The sequence below is a fragment of the Balaenoptera musculus genome, chromosome 10 (genome assembly GCF_009873245.2).
Source record: "Balaenoptera musculus isolate JJ_BM4_2016_0621 chromosome 10, mBalMus1.pri.v3, whole genome shotgun sequence".
In the NCBI taxonomy this organism is placed as follows: Eukaryota; Metazoa; Chordata; class Mammalia; order Artiodactyla; family Balaenopteridae; genus Balaenoptera; species Balaenoptera musculus.
Window position 1 is genome coordinate 95,359,512 of NC_045794.1, and position 16,255 is coordinate 95,375,766.

General features: G+C 50.0%; 1 protein-coding gene across 1 annotated transcript in view; it reads left to right on the forward strand.

Moving 5' to 3' along the window:
- The window catches only part of SYNGR1 (synaptogyrin 1), a 29,504-nt gene extending 25,170 nt beyond the window's left edge, over window positions 1–4,334 (forward strand). The window contains 1 exon segment of the mRNA XM_036865121.1: window positions 449–4,334. Within this exon segment, the coding sequence (XP_036721016.1) occupies window positions 449–670 (222 nt within the window). The 3' untranslated portion in view covers window positions 671–4,334.
- The last annotated feature ends 11,921 nt before the right edge of the window (window positions 4,335–16,255 follow it).

Below are 16,255 nucleotides of genomic sequence, written 5' to 3' on the forward strand. Positions count from 1 at the left end.
TGGCTATGCCTAACTGCAAGAGAGACAGAATATCTTTTAGGAGATGCCGACATTTCTCTGTCCCACCAAAAACTTTTTTCTCCATTCCATCTAACTCCCTAAGAACACATTTTGAGAAGGATGCTGTGGGCCTTGGGGGCATTTTAACACTCCAAAATGAAGACTCTAGAATTTTTGTTGACCCAGAGTGACCTCTGGGATTAGGGGACATAGGGCAGGTAATTTCCGAAGTTCTTTCTGGCTAGAGAGTGTGGTTCTGGGCTGGCTGCAAGGACAGCCTTCCTTCCTCCCCAGTCAAGCTTGGTTTTATCTTCTGTGTTTTGAGGATATTTAACCCTCTATTGCCTGTGTCCTGTGGACTAACCTCTACTAACCCAGTGCTCTTGTCTGTCTCTCCCCTAACCATCCCCTCCCGCCTGTCCTTGTCCCCGCCGACCCCTGTCCCCAGGCGGGCCAGGCTGTGCTGGCCTTCCAGAGGTACCAGATTGGCGCAGACTCGGCCCTCTTCTCCCAGGACTACATGGACCCCAGCCAGGACTCCAGCATGCCTTACGCCCCCTACGTGGAGCCCAGCACCGGGCCAGACCCCGCCGGCATGGGTGGCACCTACCAGCAGCCGGCCAGCGCCTTTGAGCCCGAGCCCCAGGGCTACCAGTCACAGGGCTACTGAGCCACAGTGACCGCCTGCCCCCCGCCTGCCTATGACCTGCTCCAGCTGCCCCCTGCTCCCTCCCTTCACACCCGGCCCCCTTCTCCCTCCCAGGCTGCCCTGGCTGGTCCCTCCAGGTGGTTCCACTGAGGTCCAGGGCAGCTCGGGTGGGATGGGGCAGTGAGGTGTTGGGGGGGTATCCACATGTGTGTGCAGGTGTGTCCAGCAGGGCCCTGGGGTGTTTGCATTCATTCCTTGTGTCTTTGAGCGTTTGTTGAGCACCTACTGTATATCAGGCCTGTGCTTGGCATGAGTGCTGAAAGACAAATGGTCCCTGGAAATGGGGAAGAGGAGATGTGGAGGAGGCCCTACTGGTACCAGAAGTAGGAATGGAGAGAAAGCTAGCCCGGGAGGATGCTGGGAAGGTTTGGCTGCAGGGTGTGAGCACCCACAGGACACCGGGGGCTGTCACCTGCTAGGAGTGATACAACCGCCCTGCTAGGAGTGTTGGCCTGTCTCCATTTTATGGCTGAGGAAACTTGAGGCCTGGAGAGGTCAAGGTCACTCGCCCAGGGTCACTCAGGCAGCCAGTGATAGAGATGGGGCCAAGCCCAGGCCCCCTGACTGCGGAGCACCTGCTGTCCCCTGGCCTCCCCACCATCCCCCCTCCCCGAGCCGGGGGCTCCACCGCTCAGTGCTACCGTCACTCTGGGAGGCCTTGGAGACCTCAGCCCATGAGACACCCTGATTCTGCTGCAAGCCAGGGGCCTGCTCTGCCCCGACTGTTCCCCCCAGTGGGACAGCCCTGCCTCCAGGCCCCTCTCCCCACATCCCGCCAGCCCCTCCCCTGGCCGCCTCCCAGGGCGGGAGAGCCGAGAGGGCGGGCCTGGCTCCCGTGTGCCGCTCCGTGCTGCGCGTATCCCGCCAGGAGCTCCAGCACGCCTTTGTGGCCTCCCGACTGACCGCTGTCCCTGCCTCTAGGAGGGGCTCGCTATGTCCCTGCCAGGGGCCGAGTGAACAAGGAGGCCTGGATGGGGAGCACCTCGCCCAAGGTTACAGTGAGTGAGTGGCAGGGCTGGGCTTGCTACCTGGTCTTCTTGGTCCCAGCTACCCAGCAGGTGCCCCATTCCCTGCCCTTGTGACCTCCCAGGAAACAGAACTGATCTGGGACACTGTGTCATCTTTCCTCATTCGGGGTCAGCCAGGGGCCCAGGGGCTGGGACAGCCAAGCCAAAGCCTTCCAGAAGGCCTGCCAATGGCTGGTCTCCCTATGGGAAGACAGGGGCTCTAGACCCAGCAAGGCCAGCCTGCAAGCTGCTGCCGTGGGACAAACTGTCCTCAAGATGAACGGTGAGAGCCCCTGGGGCGGGGCGTGGAAGGCTCTGGGAGGACACAGGCTGTAGGGCAGAGGGTGGCAGGTGTCCTCAAAGGCACAGGGAGGGTTGTGGGGGACAGGGAGGGACTTTTACACAACGTGGGCTCTCCACTGAGCCCTAAGGGTTGGGGAGGCCTTGAAGAGGGGAGAGGTGTGGGGAGACCTGGGGCCCAGCGTCCACCAGTCAGTGCCTCGGGAAGCAGGGCACTGGCATTGCAGGTAAGCACGGTGCTGGGTGTTCCCACCACCAGCCCCCACGAGAACCCTAAGGGGCAGGTAATATTTGTTCACTTGCCTGTTGATTCAGCAGTTATGGGGCATCTGTGCTGGGAATACAGAGGGTGGGGTCCCTGCCCTCAAGGAACTGACAGTCGTCAGAGATGAGCATTAAACCGACAGCTGTACCCAGGTCCATTACAGGGTGAGGCGCAATGCGAGTGCGTGACGGGCTGCGGCTCCCCAGGGAGGGGCCCTGAGGATGGCAGCAGTTAGCTTGCAATGAGGGAAGGAGAGGGAATTTCCTAGGCAGAGAAGTAGCATCATTGTCTCCACTTAAGGGGAAACTGGCGCTCAGCACGTGAATTAGCAGTGGAGCATTGATCAGGTCTGGTCAAGTCCTCCCAAGGGGCAGCGGTGACAGGAGAGGACCCCAGACAGCCGAGTGACAGCTGCTTGTTGCTGACTTCAATTTTCCACATCTGGGGAAGGGGCTCTATCTATGGTTCTCTCCCCCTGGGTGGCCCAAGTGGGGACAGGATGGGGCTCTGGTATCTGCCAGGTTGAGCAGTGGAACCGGTACCAGACCAGAGGTTTGCGAAAAAGGTAAGGGTGGGAGTGGGTGTGTTTCTGGCAGAGAGAAGTTCTGTGCCCACATAGGATTCTACAAGAAGTCCTCTCCCTCACCCACTCCCCACCAAAAACTTCCCTTGCTGATGGGCACCAGGAGACCCCAGGATGCTGCCCATCTCTTCCCCTGGGCACCGACCAGCTGCTGGTGATGCTGGGCTAGAGGGCAGGGTACCATCTAAACTTTACCCGGTCGCTGGGTGTTTATTACAGACTCTACCTGCCACCCCAGAATGGGAAAATTTACAAGGCCCTGCCAGGAGTAGGGGCTGCTGAATCATCTCACTCAGCATTCCCCCCTAGTCCTGGGGTGCTGCCCAGACAGGGTCCCGTGGTCAGGCTGTGCTGCGGTGGGGGTGAGAAACAGGAGCAGAGATTTGGAGGGCGGGATTTGATTGAGACCCAGGGCTCCTGACTCCCCTACTGAGTGGTTGGTGGGGAAGCCCTGCTCCTTCTGTTGGCTGAGGACAGCCCCCTGGGGGCCCCAAGCTTAGAGCCTGTGCTCACAGGCCAGCTGTATCCCCTTTTCCCTCCCTGCTGCCCCCCTCTGCCTCTCCCTTGCTTCCAAGCCCTTCCTTGGAGAAGGGCACCCCTGCAGTCCGGCCTTGCTGAGTTTGGGCTCCCTCCTCCCATCAAGCACAAGAGAGGGCCAAGGAAAACTGGGTTCCACACAAGTTTAGAGCTGCAAGGACACTTAGGGGTGGTAGAGTCTGGGCCAGGAAGACAGTGACTTGTCCAAAGTCAAGCACAGAGCTAGAGGCTCGGGATCCAGGTCTCCTGCCTCTGAGTTGACACTGATCCTGCTGCATCACAGGCATCTGCCTGGGTGTGGCTCCCGGTCCACCTGGGTGTGTAACAACTGAGGGACTAACTCCCAGGGTACTGGTATCTGCTCCCCACTCCACCCTTCCCTGGTGGTTCTTGATCTTCGAAGACTGTTGGGGGTCCCAGGCTTCCCCCATGTAACCAAGAGCCCCCGTGTTACCCCTCGGGAGCCCCCAACCTTGGCCCAAGACCCCTTTGATTCTCTAAGGATCACAAAGGGGGAGCACCCCTCCCAAGAGTTTGTGGGAGGATGGACTTGTCCATCTGTCTCCCAGCGCTGCCCCTTGATGTGACGCTCCCCATCCCCTGGTGCCCACAGCCCTTGTCTGGGTGCCCTGGCCCTTCCCGCAGCGTTACTGCCTGTGTATAGTATAAATATATATATTTTCTATATATAAGATGTATAATATAAGGCTCCACAAATATATCTCTGTGCGTGTGTGTGTGCAGTGAATGGCAGTCCCCATCCTGGGCCCCCACTCTGGACTCCCCCACCACCTGGTTAAGTCTCTCAAGAGTGAATCCAGTGGCCCCGTGGCACCCTCCTCTATGACATCCGTCCATTTGTGGTGAACCAAGTGAAGGTGGTGACTTCTGGTGACATAGTAATAAAGTGAAGACTCCAAACCCACCAGTGGATTTCAGAGTGTCACAGTGTTTTTTTGTTCTTGGTGAGTGTGGCTTGGCATTTGCCCATCCCCTCCGTCTCCCCTGACCTGGAACATGCTTTATTTGTTCATTAATGTTTAGTAAAAAGTAAAGTCATTACAGATGAAGCCAATGCCCCCCAGCTTTACATGTGTGCATGCACGCACACCCCATCGCCACTCCCTTTCCTGGTCCCTTCCCCAACCACCAGAGGCAGCCCAGATTAGCTTGGCCTCATTCCTTCCAGACCATTCCCATGCTCTTACATACACATGTTTGCAGGGCGCTGTTTTTAAAGTTAGTGGCCCTCAGCTGGCACAGTATTTATTCAGACTCTATAAAGTGCCAGACACTGTGCTGGGCCCTAGGAGTTCAACACTGAACCAGGTAGACACCCCTGCCCTTGCAGAGGTGGTCTTCCAGCAGGGGAGATGGACGTTAAACCAACATGCAAGCAAAAATCTCAACTGTGTGAAGTGCTGAGAGAGTGTCAGAAGATGCGGTTTAGACCTGGGCCCCTCTGAGCAGATGACCCTTAACTTGAGCTGTCTAGGATGAGCAGGGGTTCGCTGGCAAGAAGGTGGGCTGGTGAGCATTCTGGAGAGGAACTAAAACGCCGTCCCGTCTGGGGAAGAGCTTGAGAGTGGCGGACACAGGAGAGAATGCGGAGGGTACTCGAGTTGCACGGCGCAGGGTCTTGAGGCCTGCGTAGGGGTTTGGTTCAGAGCAAGTGTGTGGAACCCAGTGAAGAGCGAGTGACCGTTCCAGTGTGTTCTTTAAAAAGACCACTCCGGTGGTGAGATGGCAGTCGAGGTTGCTGCTCAGTGTTCATACAGGAAGGTCACCATGGCGATGAGAAGAGTGGAAGAAGTTTGACGGAGGAGCAGGTCAGTAAATGATGGACTGAGTAAAGAGGGGTGAGGTAGGTGTGACAACCGCTCCCAAGTACTGGAAGTGCTGGAGGTCAGGCTGGCGGGGAGGAGCAGGTGAGCTCGGCTCTCAGTATAGACCCGTCAGTTACGGTGCTGGCCACGCCCACTCCCCTGCTCCCTGCAAATTTCACAGTAGTCCCGGCCTGGGAAATAACCTCTAGGCCTCTGATTGGACAGAGGTGAACACCTGATCCACGGGCTGCCCCTTCACAGGCTGATGGGTCCCAGGGCCTTGGCGCCATGGCTGTTATAAAGCACCACCCACACTATGACTAAGCCAATCAGATTGCTCCCCTCGGCGATGGAGCAGAGGGACTGGTCAATCAGGAGTGGGCGGAGACTCAGGAAGAGGCGCGAGTTCCAGGAGAAAGCGGAGAACCGCAGGTTTCAGCCTACCCAGGTTCTGTCCTGCTTTGCTTTAAGGAGGCCTGTAGGGCCGCAACTGCTCGCAATCAGAAGAGCCCCACCACCCCTGGAAGGCCCGCCCTTGAGGCTGCTGTCCCCCCACCTCCAGCCCGGCGTGAGGAAGCGTACCCCTGGGACACAGTGGGGCCGGGCTCCAACCCGCTAGCTTCTGCTTGACCCCGGGGCTCACCTGTAACAGCCTTTCCCCTCAGTCTTCAAGAAGATTAATGGAATCGTGATCACTTAGTAGTCACACCGTCCTCTATTTGCACTTTCTGTCCTCGTCATCATTATTCAGGTATTCCCTCCACTCTTTACAGTTACCAAAGCACTTGTCACATATTGCCAAAGGACTTCAAAAATTGACAGCGAAGGATTCAGATCTGCCATCTGGGATGGGGGTGGGGGAGCGATTCAGAAGAATGTGTCTCAGGTTGAGAAGACTGCGCCCCAAAGGGGATGAATAGGACATCACAGTGAAGAGTGTCAGCCTTCCAAGATGACCAGCCCTCCACACTGTGATGTGGGTTTTAAAAAGTTATCACGTGATGGCCATTCATTGGACTGGAGGGAAGTCTGTAAAAGCCTGAAAGTGTTGTCACAGAGTCAGGACAATTTGGGGAAATGTGAAAACCCTTGAAGAAAATACTAGTTTTCAGAATCAGGGCTGCTATATAATTTGCAGAGCCCAGTTCAAAATTAAACGCAGGGCCTCTTGTTCAAAAAGCAGTTAAAAAAAAAAATAGTGCAGTTAAAGGTACTAAAATATAAAGATTTTTCCTTTCGAAATATTTTATTACTTATAATGATAAGTAAGGGGTAATAGTGATACATGAGTAACACCATAAACCTAAAATTGCAAAATAAAATTTTTTTTGTTGTCATAATTTTATATAATACAATAAATAATAATACCTTGTTAATATGATATCTGATCATTAAACTATTCTGGCTTACTTTTTTGTAAATTCATTTATTAAGTCATCAAAACATACTTTCGTCAACTTCATTTCAATTGACATAATTAAAAGCTATGACAGTCATTCTTGGCAAATGCAAGATCACGAATAATTTTTTATAATTTTTAATTTTGAGGATCTTTCTGCTGGTGCAGTTGTTACTGGAGTTGTTAAGAATATTTTATAGGCCGTCACATTAGAAGAAATTTCTGATAAACTACTTCAAAATATATCAAATATTAGTACATCTAGAGCTGATGATTCTTGTGGAACAATTTTTCTAAAAAGATTTAACTCTTCATACAAACCAATTTCATATGTCTGAATTTAATTTTATATGTAAAGTTACACAGTGACATTTTAATGTTTCCCCTAACATTTTCTGTAACTTGCGGAAGTTGTATAAGAAACTGAGAGACTTCATGATTTGTATATAATTTTTTTTTTTTTTAATTTGGTTGCGCCGGGTCTCAGTTGAGGCAAGCGGGCTCCTTAGTTGCAGCTCACGGGCTCCTTAGTTGTGGCATTAGAACTCTTAGTTGCAGCGTGCATGGGGGATCTAGTTCCCTGACCAGGGTTCAAACTTGGGCCCCCTGCATTGGGAGCATGGAGTCTTAACCACTGTGCCACCAGGGAAGTCCCTGTATATAATTTTAATAACAACCTGTTTATACATTTGCTTGCTCTATCTTCGATTACAAGGAAAAATTAATTTTAAATTGCCTTCTTCATTAATAATGAAACTTCAGTGAAAATAGAATTCTTTCCTGAAGAATATGATCTTTAAATTTAATTTGTATTTCTAAGCCTGTGAATACTTGCTTTGCAATGCTGCAGCAGTTTTTAAAACCAGAGGTTCTAGCTCTGATGAATTCTGATGACTCCCTGATATGCTTTGTTGCAACATCCATGTGTATGCTTTAGTTTTGTGATAATTTACTGACATCTTACTGTGTGAGTGCTGGCAGCTCCTGTCCCAGACTTAGGCCGCAGAGCTTATATTTGTGTAGATGCCACAGAACGGGCTCTTCCGTACGGGGTTCCTTCTCTCACCACGGCCTTGGTGGACTGCTACATTCTTCTACTGCTGCCGATCTGGGCTCAGATCCTGGCCCCTTGCAGCCCCACGGTGTCCCAGATTGCCCAGCCAAATGGGTGCACGCGGGGTGGCCAGGCCAACTGCTCGTCACCCATGCTGCCCACTGCCTGCTGTTCCTGGTGGCCAGAGCCTGCTTGCTGCCACCTGGTGTATCTTCTCCGCTCATACACATGCATCATCGGCCCATTGGACTTCTCTTACAAAACAAGTTCAAGGAGAAAATTATTAAGAATTTCAAGATGGCGCGTGCCGGCATTAAACCAAAAGCTGGGTCCATTCTGAGAGCAGGGCTCTGTGTGACTGCACAGGTCACATGCCCATGAGTTCAGCCCTGCCCAGAATACTGATTCTGGCCCCCTCTCCATTTCCCCTTTATTCTATTCTGAATCTTTTTTTCCTTCTCCTTTTACTCTCTTTGTCAAGTACATAGCTACACTTGACTGTGGGCCCGTAATATTGTGCTATAAGAAGAAATACATATTTGGTCTTCATCCAATCCCAGTTCCTGGCACAGAGCTCCTAAAATCCTTGGAATTTCTGAATGATATGGGTAAAAGAAATGTCTTTTATTATTCATAATAAGCCCCTTTCAACCACACCTGAGCAGATGTTAATGAGGTGACTTTTGGAAAGCCCCTAAGGATGGGGGATTAGTTCCAGGGGTACCAACCATGTGCTTAGAGGGTTGGAACTTTCAGCCCGACCCTCTGACTTCTGGAGAGATGGGAGGGGCTGCAGATTGAGTTCAATCACCAACGACCAATGATTTAATCAATCATGCCTACGTCATGAAGCCGCCATAAAACTCCTAACCAAAGGGGTTCCAAGAGCTTCTAGGTTGGTGCTGGGAGGATGGCAGGCCTGAAGAGGGTATGGAAGCCCTGTACCCCCTTCCACATGCCTTGCCCTATTCATCTCTTCCATCTGACTGTTCCTGAGATGTATCCTTTTATAATAAATAGGTAAAAATAAGTAAAGCACTTTCTGGAGTTCTGTGAGCCATTCTACCAAATTAGTGAACCCAAGGAGGGGGTCATGGGAACCTCTGATTTATATCTGGTAGGTCAGAAATAGTTTCTGAAGTGAGGGCAGTCTGTGGAACTGATCCCCTAACTTGTGGGATGGGACCCTAACTCCAGGTGGATAGTGTCAGAACTGAATAGGGTTCGGTTAGGACACCCAGCTGGTGTCAGAGAATTGGTCAGTGTGGGAAAAACCCCACACCTTTGGTGTCACAAGTGTGAGTGGGAGTAGGTATAGAAGAAAACAGTGTTTACCTGCTGTATAGCCCAAGGAACTCTACGTCACTATGCTGTACAGTAGAAATGAACACAACATTGTAAAACAACTATACCCCGATTAAAAAAAAAAAAAGGAAGAAAACTGTTTTTTTCTTTTAGGGCCAGTGCTGTGCTAGGCACTTTGCATTATCTATTTCACTTCTTCAACGCCTATGGATAGAGGCACTAAGCTGATCCCCTTCTACTGCGGAGGAGCTGGGTAGAGCCAGGGTCACACTGGGGCAGAGCCTGAAGCGCCATAGTGCACCACCTTCAAAACCCATGCTCTGCTGCGCTCTAGAGCCCGCGAGCCACAACTACTGAGCCCGCATGCCTAGAGCCCGTGCTCCACAACAAGAGAAGCCACTGCAATGAGAAGCCCACGCACCGCAACGCAGAGTAGCTCCCACTCGCTGCAACTAGAGAAAGCCCGCACGCATCAACGAAGACCCAACGCAGCCAAAAATAAATAAATAAATTTATAAAAAACAAAAAACCCATTCTCTGGGACTTCCCTGGTGGTCCAGTGGTTAAGACTCCGCACTTCTCCTGCAGGGGGCGCGGGTTTGATCCCTGGTTGGGGAACTAAGATCCCGCATGTTGGGCGGTGCGGCCAAAAAAAAAATGCTCTTAGCCACTTTGCTGCTTTTTGTTGAAATATTTTTATATACTTTCAGTAGTTCACATATCCTTAAAGGCTGTTTTATGCAACAATTCCCCCGGCTCTGAATATTTCTGGATCAGCAAAGGCTTCAGCTTTGGTACCCATCCATCCTCTGGGCTTACCCATCTCTGCTGTCTTCCCAAGCCTGTCCCAATACATGTCCTAGAAATGCTACTTCAAACGTTTGAGAGAGCTCCGACAAAACCAAGAGCCTTTTCCTCAAGCTTTTTCCAAAGTCTGCAGGCTTTTCAAGTCACATCAATTGGGTGGTGGCATCGGTTGAGCCCTAGCATCAACATGGCAGACTCCCAGGCCCATCCTTGGCCCTTTTCTCAATACATACTCGCTTCCTGGGTGAGCCCATCTGGTCTCTTGGCTTTAAATATCCACAGTATACTGACCACTCCCAAGTGTACACCCCCAGCTCGGGTCACTTGTAGATCCAAGTGCCTTTACACGGAGATACCCCGTCGACATCTCCCAGTTAACATACTCAAAGCCCAACTCCTGATGTTCCTCCCTGAAACTGATGTTCCTCCCTGAAACCCAGACTCCCCAGCTCAGTGAACTCCGTCTTCCACATGTTCAGGGCGAAATCCTTGGAGCGGTCCTTGGTTCTCCTTTCTGTCATATTTCACATCTGATCATTGGCAAATGCTGTCAGCTCTTCCTAATTCTCCATTTCCACTGTGGCCTCTACTCCAAGCCCTTCTCATCGTTCTCCTGGACCACGGCAGGAGCTGCCCAAATGGCATCCCTGCTTCCACCCTGGCCCCCTCCAGTCTGTTCTCAACGCCAGCAGCCAAGATATAACTATTCAATATTATCATAATCACTGCTCCCACTATACGGTGCTATAATGTGCCAGAAACTGTTCTAAGTGTTTTGTTTTTTTTTAATTATTTATTTATTTATTTATTTATGGCTGTGTTGGGTCTTCGTTTCTGTGGGAGGGCTTTCTCTAGTTGTGACAAGCGGGGGCCACTCTTCATCGCGGTGCGCAGGCCTCTCACCATCGCGGCCTCTCTTGTTGCGGAGCACAGGCTCCAGACGCACAGGCTCAGTAATTGTGGCTCACGGGCCCAGTTGCCCCGCGGCATGTGGGATCTTCCCAGACCAGGGCTCAAACCCATGTCCCCTGCATTGGCAGGCAGACTCTCAACCACTGCGCCACCAGGGAAGCCCTCTAAGTGTTTTCTTTATATTAACTTTAAATAATCCTCACAATATCCATACAGAGTGAGTACTATTATTATCCTCATTTTACAGATAATGAAACTGAGGCATAGAGAAATTAAATGACTTGTCCAAGAAGGGAGGGATAAATTTGGAACATGGGGTTAATACTACTAAATATAAAATAGATAAACAACAGGGACCTACTGTATAGCACAGGGAACTATATTCAATATCTTGTAAAAACCTATAATGGAAAAGAATCTGGAAAAGAATACATGCATACATGTATGTATATATACGTATATATATATACATAAAACTTATCCAAGGTCACCCAGCTGGAAAATGGTGGAATTGGGAATCTAAAGACCAAAGAATTCTTAATCATTAAGCTTTTCAAATACAGGTTAGGGCTTCCCTGGTGGCACAGTGGTTAAGAATCCGCCTGCCAATGCAGGGGACACGGGTTCGAGCCCTGGTCCGGGAAGATCCCACATGCCGCGGAGCAACTAAGCCTGTGCGCCACAACTACTGATCCTGCGCTCTAGAGCCCGTGAGCCACAACTATTGAGCCCGTGTGCCACAACTACTGAGCCTGTGCTCTAGAGCCCGTGCTCCGCAACAAGAGAAGCCACCGCAATGAGAAGCCCACGCACTGCAACGAAGACACAATACAGCCAAAAATAAATTAATTAATTAAAAAATAAAAATAAAAAAAGGTAAAATACAGGTTAGCTCATGGTCCTCTTCTGCTCAAGACTCTCCAGAAAGTTTTCCTTTCCTTCTGAGCATAAAAGCCAGAGTCTTTACAATGACCTACATGGCCCCACAGGATCTGCCTCTGCTACTTCTCCCATTGCATGTTCTCCAGCCACACTGGCCTCCTCACTGTGTCTTGAACACACCTAGCACGTTCCTGCCTCAGGGCATTTGCACTTGCAGTTTCCTCTGCCTGGAATGCTCTTCCCCACTCCAAGTCTCTGCCCACATGACACCTTCTCAATGGCATCTTCCCTAGTCATGCCTTTAAAAACAGCAGTCCCCACCCCCACTTTATTTTCCTCCATAGCACTTTTTACCATTTAACATGTTTGCCTGTTTATTTCTTTACTGTCTGGCTCTCCTCACTGAACGTACATCTCATGAGGGCAGAGATCTTGTCATTGCTCTATCCCAAATACAAAAGTACCTGGCATTACAAAAGAAAGAAAGAGTGGATATATGTATATATATATGTACAACTGATTCACTTTGCTGTACACCTGAAACTAACACAACATTGTAAATCAACTATACTCCAATAAAAATTTAAAAAAAAAAAAGGTACCTGGCATAGAGCAGTTAGGTGCTTAATTGAGAATTGTTGAGTTACTGAATTGATCTTCCCACCAAACCTCCACTTTTCTCTGTGTTCACCATCTCAGAAAAAGGTGCCACCAGTCTCCATTTCCTGCCGGGGGTGTTATCTGAGATTTATCCCTCTCTGCAGAAATCCACCCCCGGATCTTATTGACTCAACTTCCTAAATATTTTTTAAACCGTCCACTTCCCACCATCCCTTCTGCCACTTCCTTGGTTCTGCCCTTCCACAACAGATGCCAGGAATGCATACAGTAATACACTGAGTTTGCATATTTTGAATTTTTCCGTGTCTTCTCCACCCCTGCCTCTCCCCATCCATCCCCAAGTCCTCCCAACCCCGGGCCCCAGCCTGCTCCTCCTGTCTCAGGAAACCCTCCACCATTGGCCGGTTGCCCGAGCCAGGCACCCGGGAGGAATCCTCAGCTCCCCTCTCTGCCAACCTAAGGCCATTCTTTCTATTCTACCTATTCGGATATTTTGGAAAACTGCCCATTTCCTTTCCTCCTCATGGCCACCATTCTAGTCCAGGCCACCACCCCTGACTTTTATTTGGGTTTTCTTAGCAGCCTCTTAGTCCTGGTCTCCCTGCCTGCTGCCTGGCCTGGGGTGATCTTCCAAAAACACAAGTGCGATCACGTGACTCTCCCACTTAAATGAAGCCCTACTCTTTCCCGTGCACCCTCCCTGACTTGCCATCCCCCACATCCTGCCACATTCAACTTCAGTCATTGCCCAACACCCCCACAACCCACCCCTTGGTCGTGCTGTTCCCTTGGCCTGAAATGCCTTCTCCCTTCTCTGCCTGCCCAATTCCTCTCCCCTCCTAGACCCAGCTCCAAGGTCACCTCCACTGTGAACTCTTCCCTGACCACACCCTCCCACCTCCCCAGCACTGTGTAATTACCACCTTCCTCACCGGGGGATCGCTCATCCAGTCCTCACGAGCAAGGTCACCTTGGCTGAGATGATTAACAGGCCAAAAAGCAGTTTGGGGGGCCCAAATGGCAAAGGCCTTAGTAAACACCTTCTGTGACTCTGGAACTGTTTCCAGAACCCCAAGGGCAAATGGTAGATGCATATGGCATAAGAAGAGGGAAACGGGACTGGGAAAGAGAAGGAGAAGGGACGAGAACCAACAGATTGGAGCAGATTCTATGTTCTCGTGCTAAAGGCTCTGAAGATGCTACTTCATTTAATCATCATAACATCCCTGGGAGGTAGGGATTTGAAAAACAAAGGAACTGGTGTATAGGATTTCCAAAACTAATAAAGGTAGCATTTCAATAGCTACTTTATTTATTTAGTTATTTATTTTTGGCTGTGTTGGGTCTTCGTTTCTGTGCGAGGGCTTTCTCTAGTTGCAGCAAGTGGGGGCCACTCTTCATCGTGGTGCGCAGGCCTTTCACTATCGCGGCCCCTCCCGTTGCGGAGCACAGGCTCCAGACGCGCAGGCTCAGCAGTTGTGGCTCACGGGCCCAGTTGCCCCGCGGCATGTGGGATCCTCCCAGACCAGGGCTCGAACCCGTGTCCCCTGCATTAGCCAGCAGACCCTCAACCACTGCGCCACCAGGGAAGCACCCAAAGGGAGCATTTCAAAGCCATGGGGGAAAGAAGAGACTCTTCAATAGAAGACTTCAATGTGAAATTGGCTATATACATGGAAACAATCAAGTTGGATCCCTTACACTGCATTAAAACTCCAAATGGAGTAAACACAATCATTTAAGTGATTATTTATGTGAATTTGGGGTAGGGGAGGTCTTTCTCAGCATAACACAGAAGGTAGCCACCAGAAAGGAAAGTACTAAGAGACTTGACTACGTAAAAGTGTAAACGTTTTATGTCAACAAATTAAGTTAAAATGACAATGGAAAACTGGGAAAAATATTTCCTACATGTTACCAAAGAGAAATATAGGTTCCTAATCTAAACAGACAATTCACATAGGAAGAAATTTAAATGGGCCAGAGTTCAATTTTTCTAGTAATCAGAGAAATATAAATTAAATCATATTGAGGTACCATTTAAAATTTACCAGATTAGGGGCTTCCCTGGTGGCGCAGTGGTTAAGAATCCACCTGCCAATGTAGGGGACACGGGTTCGAGCCCTGGTCTGGGAAGATCCCACATGCCACGGAGCAACTAAGCCCGTGTGCCACAACTACTGAGCCTGCACTCTAAAGCCCGCGAGCCACAACTACTCAAGCCCGTGTACCTAAAGCCTGTGCTCCACAAGAGAAGCCACTGCAATGAGAAGCCCGCACACCGCAAAGAAGAGTAGCCCCTGCTCGCCGCAACTAGAGAAAGCCCGTGCGCAGCAGTGAAGACCCAATGCAGCCAAAATAAATAAATTAATTAAAAAAAAAAATTTTACTAATTTATCAAACATTCATTTTAATAAAACGAGAGTGTCATGGGGCGCCATGGGAGAATGCATCATAAAACTGCTGATGATAGAAACTGTCATCGTAAAGGTTATAAACATCTTTTGCATTCTAGGGCAGCAGAGGGGATCTGTAAACAGATCCTGTTTACAGAGACGATCCTCCCTTTGTTCTGGATTGTTTTGGAAAGACCACTTTCTTGAACCCTCTTGGTCAGGCAGCTGTGAAGTAAGAGCCTCCTGCTGTACTTGGGGACGCCCAAAGCCAGCTGCTTTAGACTAAGGTGTTAAGTATTCTATTCAGTTATATAAACTGGGTCAGCTAGTTAAAGAACTTTTTTTCCCCCCTTAATCTCGATTTTGGATTGCTCTATGCAGGAGGGTGCAGGAGCAGGAGCTGAAGCAAGTTTTAGACGGGAGGCCAGGATTTCTTCTCCCCTGGGGTGGGGGGCTGGGGAGGTCTGCATGCTGGGCAATAGGGACCCCGTCAAGGGCACTGAGCCCCTGCACAGAGGCCAGTGGGGGCTAAGAAGAAAGCAGGCATGTGGCCCCCGTGAAGAATCCCAGACTGTGGACTTCCGGTTTATTTTTAATTTTTAAATATTTATTTATTTATTTGGCTGTGCTGGGTCTTTAGTTGCGGCATGTGGACTCTTAGTTATGGCATGAGGGATCTAGTTGCCTGACCAGGGATCGAACCCGGGCCCCCCTGCATTGGGAGCATGGAGTCTTAACCACTGGACCACCAGGAAAGTCCCTGACCTCTGTTTTAAATCTGCCTTTTGTTCTCCCCAAACCTGCAGCCAGGTTTTGTCAGGTTGGTGGTAGCTATGTTTTAGGGAATTCAGGGAGGGTGCTGAGCCCAGAGAAGCCATCCTGGGAGCTGAAGCCTGGAGATGTCACCAGATGGCAGGAGGTGACCCATTTCTGGGGAGAAGGGCAGTGGTCCAGAGGAAGAGAGGTGGCCGAGGTGACGAGTGGCAACCAGGTCAGGGCAGGAAACGGGAAGCATTGCTTGGAAGTCACTGGCAAAGTGAGCCTTGGAAGGCTTGGTCTCCCGGGCTGACGCTTAGGTGATTTTCACTTCAGTATTATAGAGCAGAGTGGCCCAGGGGATGCAGAATCCCAGGACCCCTGGCTGCAGGTTGGAGGCAGGAGAACAGGCCCTTTTATATGCTGGGTGACTGGAAATTGCACCTGCAAACTGGAAGACAACTTTCCAATTGCAGCAAAACCTTTTAAAAGGTTTTGTGCATCCTCTGACCCAACAAAACAGTTTCCTGGAGTTTATCCGAAGGTCAAAGAAAGGTAACTATACAGCAGGGATCTGTGAACCTGGATGGGGAACAAAAACATGACACCTTTATTTCCAGGAACCTCTCGATGAAATTTAGCACTTCCTTCACTTACAAATATAGGCAGCAAACCACAGTAGAATTAGCCATACCTGCGGCTTTGCCGTCAACAGAAATCACAGCGTTGCAGAAATCAGAGCGTTGGGCACTCATCACCATTTCAGAGTTCCATCATTATTAGCCCTGCTATGGGATCTTGCTATTAAATGCATTCATAAGAAGCACATCCATAACTACAACCCATTTTTTTGCGTTTCATAAGACTTTATTTTTTATTTTTATTTTTTTTTAATT